The sequence below is a fragment of the Falco cherrug genome, chromosome 1 (assembly GCF_023634085.1).
Source record: "Falco cherrug isolate bFalChe1 chromosome 1, bFalChe1.pri, whole genome shotgun sequence".
Taxonomy (NCBI): Eukaryota; Metazoa; Chordata; class Aves; order Falconiformes; family Falconidae; genus Falco; species Falco cherrug.
In genome coordinates this window covers 120,340,475-120,350,622 of record NC_073697.1, presented here as the reverse complement: position 1 = coordinate 120,350,622, position 10,148 = coordinate 120,340,475, and the positions used below count along the sequence as shown (strand labels likewise).

Below are 10,148 nucleotides of genomic sequence, written 5' to 3'. Positions count from 1 at the left end.
GTGCAGCCCGCGAGCAGGACCAGCTCCGGGATGTGCTGGGAGCCAGGGCTGGAGATGGGGGCAGAAAAGGCATTTCCCAGGGAGCGAGGCAGTAGGCCTTACCGGCAAGGAGCAACCCAACGCCGGCAGGAGGTCAAAGCAACCTGCACCGAGGGAAGCAGAGCCAGCACGTCACCTGCAGATCCCACCTGCTCCGGCAGCGAGGGATGGAGCCGGGGTGGTGCAGCCGGGCTCACCTCACCCGTGCTGGCTGAGGCTGCTTTCCGCAGCCACCACTACAGGTGCTCACCCACCAGCCCCACGGGAGACGTCACGGCGCGGTTATCGATGGAGAAGGAAGGGTGTGGGCCAGCCGGGGAGTTGCAAGGCGTGCAGCGTTCCTCAGGCGGCCTTTGGGCAAACACGGCGGCTGGGCATGAACCTCCTTCCTCCCCGGGTCCTGTTTACAGATCCGCCTGGCCCAGCCTGGGTGTTATTACTGCTAAGTGCACAGATAACGTCATTAATAAGCACACTGCTGATAGCGGAGGGGGAAACGTCCCTTCTACCATTTAGCAGCTTTCTCCCAGCCTCTGAGTAAAGGCAGCTTCTCCAGGGCAGAAAAGGGCAGTGATTTATGCGATCGATCCAGTTAGTCCAACTCATCCCCTCCCTTCCCGCCCCTCTCCTGCACACTTGCTTACTTAATGACTTGGTTAAACTTGTGTCAATATGTTCAAGTTAAACAGCTACTCTTCTTCAACATAAAGACCGAATTAGGAGGATTAACCACTCTCCCAAGGCTTTATGGCTCCTCTGGGTTCAACCTCAGCTCCAAAGCCAGGAGAGGGCCAGTCAGGCTAGGAAGGATGCCTCCTCTTTGCATCCCAGATGCGCAGTCCTATTGGCAAAATCACTGGGGCACAACGGGCCCCAACATTTTATTTCAGGCCCCCATCTTTAAAGGAAAAACCTCCAGTTTCACCCAAACTTCTTTTCCCCAGGACACAGTCAGATTCCCAGCCTCCGTTTCCCAGTTCTGCACGGTCACTCCAATTGAGGACCACTGCACCGAAAAACAGCCAGGTTGGTTAAGGTTTTGCATGGAAATCATTGGTTTTGTTCAACAGCTCTTGAGAGAGCCCAGTTCCCTGCTAAGCTCTAGAATCAGCCTGGAGAAGAGCCAGGTGCCCAAAGGAGAGCCCAATTGCACTGAGGGGATCCCAGAGCATCAAAGCAAGGACGCGGTCATCCAAGCGGGCTGGAGATGCTGATGATTTGGGGGAAGGCAGAACAAAGCTAGCCATGGGTACACGTGAAAACCTGCCCAGATCAAAGCTTCCAGGCGCCACCACAGCAGGGCGAGGGTTTGCTCAGACATTAAATATGACTGTTTTGCTGGCAGACATTAAATGCAACGGCTGCAGCAGCACACACACCGGGTGTTCTCACCCAGGAGCAATGGGGCCCTTTCACTCTTGTTTCCCGTCCCTTTCGTCATATCCCCAAGGCACGATAACCTGTGCTCCCCTACCCGCTCCTACCCCTAATCAGCTTCTTGGGAAGTGTTTCATGGCTTCAAACTCCCAAATCACATGTTTGCCAGCTGCTAGAACCCCAGGGACTGGAAGTTCATCTCGGGACACACAAGCAACTCCTCTCCTTTCACGGAGGTCGGTCCTCTCCTGATGGATCTCCTAGGCTCACCAACTCAGCCAGGAATGCCAAATCCCCATAGCTAGCCACAAAATGAGGGGGATCAGCTCAGCACAGAGACCCAACAGAGAAATCAGTTTGCCCTGCAACAGGGGTGGGAAGAGGAACAGCACAGCTTGGACCTGAAGCATCCTCAGTGCCGCGTGGCTGAGGCTGTGGTGTTTGCACATGGGGGCCCAGCTCTGAAGTCACCATTAATAGGTTGTATCCATCATCCCCAAAAGAAGCAACCTTTCTGCCAGCAGCACATCAAATTGCTGTCATCCCTGCACTGAGGCTGGACTGTGAGTTTTGCCTTTTGCATCAGTTTGGGTATCTGCGCCGTGGATAAAGGTACGAAACAATGGTATGCTTGAGAAAAAAATAATTATCTTAGGATCTACCTAACAAAAAAGGGAAAGGGGGAGTCAAGTGGATTTTAGCCAAAGCAGTGTGGCTAAGCACTCCCAGCACAAGTCTATGCCAGGAGATTAGCTCTACACTCGCCCGAGCCCTGGCACACATTAGTCACCGCAGCTTGTGGTTTTACCAGTTGGCACATCCTGTGCCGAGGCCACCGACATGGGGCAACCCAGCAGGTGTAGAAAGGAGCCGAACCCCATTGGCTGCCCTTGGCAGAGCCAAGAGCTTCTGACTGAGTAATTAATGTAATGACAATAATAGACCCAAAGTAAACAAGGTAGGGGAAAAAAAAAAATAAAAATCAATGGGCTGGGAGCAGAGGCCGCATTCAGCTGGGAGCAGTCCTGACGGCTTCTGCCTACACCTTGGTCCATTGGAGAGACTCACATGCATCCCGGCGGCGCTCCAGCCAGCGGTTTTAACATCGGCTGTATCCCAGGCTGTGCCAGCGGCTGCTCCCACCCAGCGGGCAGGAGACTGCAGGGAGGTAAGGGCTGGGGCTCGGCTGCTCCCTGCTCCAGGGGTCGGGGACACACGGGTACCTCCCAGTGCAGCGCGGGGTGGGGGGGGGTTCCATCTGAGCCGTCTGATTTCACAGCCTCTCCCCTCCCTCCCTGGACCCCAAAGCAGAGGAGCTACAGCCCTAGGAGAGGAGAAGGCGTTTGCTCCTGCACTACTAAGTTAGGAGAGTTCTGGAGCCAAATGGGGAAGAGTTTAGGATCAACCTCCACTAACAGAAGTGCACCGAGTCCCCAGAGACCCAAGGGAGACAGAGCACCTCAGTGCACATGCAAAAGCGGGGAAACACTGAATTTCAACCCTTTGGCAAACAACTACATGTAATTCCCGCTCGCCCACAAACACATCTCGGGGGGGCTGCTTTCGCTCCAGCCACCCCCCTGCCACAGCCAGAGTCACTCCCTGGAGCGAAAGCCCCTTTCCAAATGCACATTCATAGAGATGCTGATCATGCCCGATCGCTGTGTTACGAGTTCTTTCTCATGGCCAATACGGTCCTACCAAGATTTTTCCAAAAGCTAGATGGAAAAGCTCCCAGGCTCCATCTACCTGGGTCAATCTCTCAAACTCCTCTGCATCCTGTGCTCACAGCTCTGTGCTACAAGTAGAAAAAGAAAGAAAACCAGATATTAGCTTTGCCCCAGCCTCAGCCTGCTTGGGCAGGAGGTTGGTCTTTTCCCAGCAGCTTAGACCAAATCTTACAGACCCTCTTTTTATTCTCTCCAGCTCCGCCACAGTTTGTGTGACCCACACAAGGAGTGTGGCATAACTCTCACAGCCCAAAAACACAAAGAAGAGGCTGGACCCAGCAACCAAAATCAAACAGCTCTGAATTTTAGAGCAGGTCTGAGCTCGCTCTGTATTTCCACCCAAACCTTACAGCAACAAAGAGCAAGGAGGGGACTTGAATCCAGGGCTGTACGCAGAGAAGGTGTGAAAGGTGAGGATGGGAACTGTTTGGGCATCTCTGGTGCCCACAGCTCCAAGTACTGGTGGGGCAGGGCAGAGACATCAAATACCCATTTTAATATAGGTGTCTCTGGCCAGCTTTCGGCAAAAGGGCCTTTTCCTCAGTGCCCTGCAACAACTCTGTCTGCCAGGAAATTTGTAATGCCTAAACTGGGCTAAACACTAATCTCTTTTCCCCCCTCACCCAGCTTCTGGGGAGGGAAGGGAACGCTGCAAAGCAAGGAAGGGAGGTCGCCACACAAGTGGCTTTTACAGCAGAGCACACAACCTCTCATCTCAGTATATGTGCCACCACCTTTCCTACTTTAAACCTCTTTATTCAACGCAACAGGTGACCTCCAGGCAGATGAGCCATGTCGGACAAGAGAGTCTCAAGGCAAAAACCCTGCCATCACTGCAAGAGCAGGTCAGCGTCAACCCCACCAGACACCTCCACAATCCACTACGAGAAGTTCTGGCTGTACCGTCACTGCTCGTCAGTGCAGCAGAGGGACAGGCAAGCTCAGAAAGCTGGGCAGCTCTTCTCAGGGCTGCTGGCCATGAACGTGGTGTTTCTGGGCAGCGCCTTCATCAGCAGTATGATTTTCAACCACGTGGCCATCACGCTGGCGGACGTCTGGATCCTGCTCTCCATCCTCAAGGTCTTGTGCCTGTGCTGGATTATCTACTACCTGCTGGGCACCAGTCGGCAGCCGCACGCGGTGCTGTACCGGGATTCCCATGCTGGGCCGATTTGGATTAGGGGTAAGTTCTTCCTTTATCTTCTCTTGCCTTTTCCTTTCTTCTCAGTACTTGGAAGATAAAGAAATTCTTCCCCCACTACTAAAGGAGCTAGGAGCCATAGAAGATGTATTTAGGGCATTGGGAAGCTCCCAGTGCCCTGTCAGCTTGTGGTGTGATGCTGGGGGAGACAGGGGCACAGTGGATGCCACAGAGAAGGACCAGAGCAGCCAGGACAGTCTTGAGCTTGGCTTCCCTTCAGCCTCCAGACCAGCTTTGCTGTGGTCCCTTCCCAAAGCAGAACCCAGGCATCTCCCACCTGCAGCCCAGCAAATGAGCACAGGGGGAGACACGCAGGAAAGGTTTTAGGCACAGCCACTCTGCAAAGTGAGATTTGCCCACATTTACCCTCCAAGGGTGTCAGCAGCCCCACGCCACCATTATCCCTGTTTAACATCACAGCAGCCTTGTTTCCAGGGGAAGATTCCTGCCCAGCGAGTCACACCCCAGTGACACCCAGGCTTTCTTGGGAGATATCCCATCAGTAGTTGCTCCACTTTGTGAAATGACACTTCTCAAAGCAGCCCAGGTCTGTTATGGAGTTTTTAATTAGCACACAGTCTTGTTAACTAAGCATGGAAAAGGGAGGAAAGCTGCAAGGTACAGGAGCATCTAAAGCTGTAGAGAGGTGTCCAAGGCAAAGGACAGAAACAATCAAAGGGTCGTAACTTCTGCAGACTGGTGCTGCCAAAAGCCTTAGAGCTGCATTCATCCCACAGTTTCTCTGCAAGGCGGAAACCGTCACCGGCCATTACCTTACCTCTGTTACCCCAGATTGCACAGAAAAGACCAAAACCCTGTTCCCACCTTGTATCCAAGCACAAAAAGATACCTTGTGTTGTCTCAACACCTTAAACAAGCCAAAGCACACAACCAGGTTCAGGGATCAGGCTCCCCTTTGTCCCCTTATCTCAAAATCATGAAACTTCCAGGCAGAAAAGCCTCCAGCTCCACCCAGATCCACGATGCACAAGGTCTCCAGTCCCCAGCCAGGCTCAGATGCTCCACCGGCATGTCTTTATTTACTGGTGCTTTTGCTGTTTGCCCAGGGTCAGTGCTGCTGTTTGGCAGTTTCAGCATCCTCCTGAACGTGTTTCAGATTGGCTACAGCGCAATTCTCATCCAGTGCAAATCCGGAGTGGAAATAGTGTTCCCCACCATTGAAATCCTTTTTATCTGCACCCAGGTACTGCACCTTACCCTTCTGGAAGCTTGCTTATTCTCTCTGCCCCATTCCCAAGAGTCCAAGGGGTGGAAAGTGGGTGCACATGAGGCACTCTCATGAGTATTAAAAGGCACTAAAGCATCACATGCCATTTTAACTACCACCCACACCGCTCATATGCCAGACAGAGACAAAGTAGTAAGATTAGAAAGAAATCGCTCTGGCAATACCTGCTGTACTGTAGGATCCAAAGGAGTTTATTTTGAAGCCAAGTAGGGCGAGAGGAGATGAAATTTCAGATTTTGCCAGGGGTGTCTTTGCGCACCAGTCTGAGACCCAGCCCCTCTCTCCATTTGCACATCCCCCAACAAAACCCTTTGTGTGCAACGATCTCTCACACCCTTTGCAACTTGTTACTCTCGTACCAACCCTCTTCTTTGCAGGCCCAAAGCCATATTTGAGAAGTGAAGTAGTTCCCATCTCAGAAGCAAATACCCACGTACATACAAGACAGAGAAAAGCAGATCTAGATCTGCGTTAGGGGCAGGCACCCACACGCTGCTGTCACCTAAGGATGCCAGCACACGCCGAGATGCGGGTGCACACATGTCCCTGTGCCTCTTGCATGGCAGCAGGTTTACTCCCACTCGGGCATGTACCTTCTTGCCTGCCAGTCCCTTTCCACCAGGCATGTAGCAGGCTGCCAGCGCCACCCCGCTCACGGTGTTGTCGTTATTGATTTGCAGGCCTTTTTTCTGTGGCATCACTCTAAGGACTGCATCCAAGTCCAGCACAACTTCACCAGGTACAGACAGGGGGAAGCAACTCCCTTGTGCTCCTCTAAAGAAACTCTTCTGTCTGCTTATGATCTCGTTATTCCTGCTAGAACTGTCTTCATCTGCTGTCACACAGACTCTCTATATTCTGCATCACACAAGAGCCAAGCTATGACTTGACCAGACCCATCCTCCTCCCACTGACCTGGGCTCACCAGCTCCCTTCGGTTTTCATTTGTGCCTCGGATTGCTGCAAAGCTTGCTGCTCCCTCCTAACCCCAAACACCTTCCTGCTGCATGGCTCGGGGACCAGCTCGCTGACTGGAGGTGGTGGCGGGGGTGGCCTCCCCATTCCCATCACTGGGAGATGTCTCAGGCTTCCCTCCCCTAAGTGAGGGACATTGCCTGCCCTGCTCCTTTGCAAACAGCCAGACGGGAAGGTAACTCAGCTGTGTTTGTGTGTGCAAAGTCACGCACCGATGCCCATATGCAGAACAGGCACAAATAGACTGTATTTGCATGCATTTGTGCATGGGTAAGTGAGAAGCAAATGGCAGCACCACGTGGCAGGTGGACACAGTCTCCACAGGCAACACACTGACCTTTCTCTTCTCCCAGGTGTGGGCTGATGCTGACCATAGCCACTAACCTCCTTCTCTGGCTCTTGGCCGTGACCAACGACACCATTCACATGGAGATAGAGTCTCAGCTGCGGGAGGTGGAGCAGCGATTTGCAGGCAAGGCTCCTTTTCCACATCTGTGTTTCGATCAGGCTGACACAGACAACTTCTAGGGAGACAGCAGCTCTTGATCTCAGGCACTCGGGTATCACAACCGGTTCCCCAAATGCTGCAACTTCCCTGTTGTTGGAAGCTGTCTCGAGATGGGCTGCAAGTGGAAAAAACCTTCAAGGGGGGGTGTGGGGGGGAGAAAACATTTGCTAAACCCTGTTACTCTGAATCCTCACAGCCTTGAGCACAGAGTAGTAATCACTTAACTTCCTATTGATCCTTGTTTCTGAGATACGGAATTGTCGCTGCATGCAAGAAACTCCCAAAGACAGCCATGAAATCCAGGCCATCTCCCTCTTAATTGTTGCCTTCCTCTTCTCATGCTCCAGGCAACGAGACTGCCTCATGCACATGCCCAAACACAACCATCTGCAAAATCTTCCAGAAGGGCTACATCCTGCTCTACCCCTTCAACACCGAGTTCTGCCTCGTCTGCTGCTCTGTGCTGTACGTCATGTGGAAGAACGTGGGGAGACGCATCAGCCACCACCACGTCCCTCACAGCAAGCCCAAGTTCAAGCTCCAGGGGGTGGTTTTCGGGCCATTGCTGGGCGCCGCTGCTGTAATCATCGGGATCTGCGTCTTCATGATGTACCAGATCCAGGCCACCGGCTCAGCCCCCAACCGCCAGGTCTTCGTGATGTATTATTCTTACTACATTGCGCTCCTGCCTCTGATGAGTGTGGGCGCAGTGATTGGGACAATCATCCACGCCTTGGAAAAAAGGGAGCTGGACACGCTGAAGAACCCAACCCGCAGCCTGGACGTGATTCTGTTGATGGGGGCAGCCCTTGGCCAAATTGGCATGTCCTACTTCTCCATTGTTGCCCTTGTGGCCACTGACCCCAGGGACCTGTTGAACAGCCTCATCCTGTCCTATTCTGTCCTCCTCATCTTTCAGAACATCACCCAAAATGTCTTCATCATCGATGGGCTTCACCGGCAGCCCTCTGGGGCAGCAGCTGAGGCCAGACACCCAGAGCATGCTGGGCAGCACGCAGTGCCTTCAGAGCCACCTCGTGAAGAGGACACCATGACAAGCAGCCAACGGAGGCACACAGAGGTGTCTCCCAGCAAAGAGGAAGAAATGAAAGAAGAGCAGAATCATGAAGCCTACAACCAGAGACGAGTGAGCATGCTGGAGCTGGGACAGGAGATCCGGAAAGCTTCGCTGTCCTATATCCATAGCTACTCCCACCTGAGCTGGAAGAGAAGAGCATTAAGGGAGATCTCGTTCTTCTTAGTTTTGTGCAACATCATAGTAAGTATTGCGCGCTCTGCTGTATCGCAGCTTGGCTGAGCCATGACGACCTGCCATACAGACATGCTCCCCCTGTCTCTCTCTTGGGCTGCTAATTCCAGACAACTCTTGCCCAACAAGTTTCTAGTGAGGCAAGTCAAGATCATTTTTACTATTAATACTCTCTCAACTATAAGGTCTCCCTTTTAACCTTAGAGTCAAATACGGCTAGGCTTTCTGGGTGCAGGAAGGAGACAGCCAATAAATCCATAGACGCCAACATTTTAGCCTCTGGAAAAGTTAAACTCATTAAGGGTGTTTCAGGAGGTAGGTGGAGAAACCAGCAGGGAGTCTGTGTAAACGTGAGTCTCCAGAATTGAAACTCACCCGATAAAAGTACACTGTGCTCCAGGATCTTGAATCAACGTGGATCTTCACTGCAGCCTTAATCCAGGGAAAATAAACTGGCCAAGGAAACAGTGAAATCCTGTAGAAAAATTAAGCCAGCTGGGGCAGAAAAGGCTTATCATTAGGTTTCCAGGAATTCAGCAGGATGTGACTTACAGCAAGGAGTCAGCCACTTAACTAGGGGATTTTCCTTCTCTTCCCTGGCAGGGAGACTCCCCCGATACTCCTGAAATATTCCTACAACAGCTTGAGCCAGTGCTGAGATTAGAGTGCAGGTAGGAGACAGTGTCATCCTCTGACTTCTGCTCTTTTTTCCTTACACCTCTTAAGCTGTGGGTCATGCCCACATTTGGGGCTCACCCCGTCTTCGAGAATGGACTGGAAAAGTCATTTTACGGCTACTCCACCTGGTTCGCCATCGTGAACTTTGGCCTCCCACTGGGTGTGTTCTACCGAATGCACTCCGTCGGGGGACTCCTGGAGGTCTACATCACAGCCTGAACAGAGCTGACTCCCCACCCCAGAGGCTGGGGTGAAACAGTGACGCTGAACAAAGATGCAGTAAGCAGTGGATATGCACACGGAAGCTTTTGAGCTTTTTCCCTCTGGCTTCTGCTTTGACTTCTCCTTGCACAACATGTCTGTGAGTTTCAGAAGAAAAAGAGGTTGGTTTATCCGTTTTTTTCTCCATTAGAGAACAGACTCACAGCCCATAAACAAACTGCCTTACTGCTCTAAGGAAGCATGCACGCTGGTACTTAACAGGAGTCTGCCAGTGGATGCTGTACGGTAGCAAGCGGGACTTTACCAGCTCCTATTCAAATCTTCCAGATAAAAGAATGCAAGAGCAGCCGTCAACAAAAGCAACAAAGACTGATCTACACTCTACAGCGCTTCAAATATCCAGAGTCAAGGACCACCAGCCTGCCACCCTCCACCACAGAAGAAACCTATCAGTACCAGCTGCACCAGAAGCAGATACAGCCACAGTCATTCAGAAATGAACCAAACGTACACTTTGTATGTATAATTTTTCAAAGAGATGTTGGTAGCTACTTTGATGGCCAGAACAGGAACTATTTCTGTTTGCTCCTGGTGCTGACATCTGGCACACCAACTTGTGCGAGTCCCACAGGACCCAGTCCCATTTAGTGCCCAGCTCTTGCAGCTCTCAGTACCGAAGGGCATGACAGGTCTTTGGACCCGCACCAGTTCAGTGCGGATTTCCCCACTATCAAAACTAGATAGATATAAGGCATTATCTTGCCTTAACCGACAATAAACACTATTTTTCCTCACAGGCACTCACAGAGCCCCAAGTGAGAAACACTAGAGAAATACTATGGCCAATCTTTACTTGATGCTACCCGTGCACGATGTTATTACCAGCGTGCACTAGCAAA

At 51.9% G+C, this 10,148-nt stretch overlaps 1 protein-coding gene across 1 annotated transcript; it reads left to right on the top strand.

Moving 5' to 3' along the window:
- The first annotated feature begins 3,923 nt into the window (after window positions 1–3,923).
- Window positions 3,924–9,570, top strand: OTOP3 (otopetrin 3). Its single transcript, XM_005447286.3, has 6 exons — window positions 3,924–4,329; window positions 5,415–5,551; window positions 6,277–6,335; window positions 6,925–7,043; window positions 7,427–8,358; window positions 9,076–9,570. The coding sequence occupies exons 1-6, from the start codon at window positions 3,939–3,941 to the stop codon at window positions 9,244–9,246; spliced, it is 1,809 nt and encodes a 602-aa protein (XP_005447343.1). The 5' UTR covers window positions 3,924–3,938; the 3' UTR covers window positions 9,247–9,570.
- The last annotated feature ends 578 nt before the right edge of the window (window positions 9,571–10,148 follow it).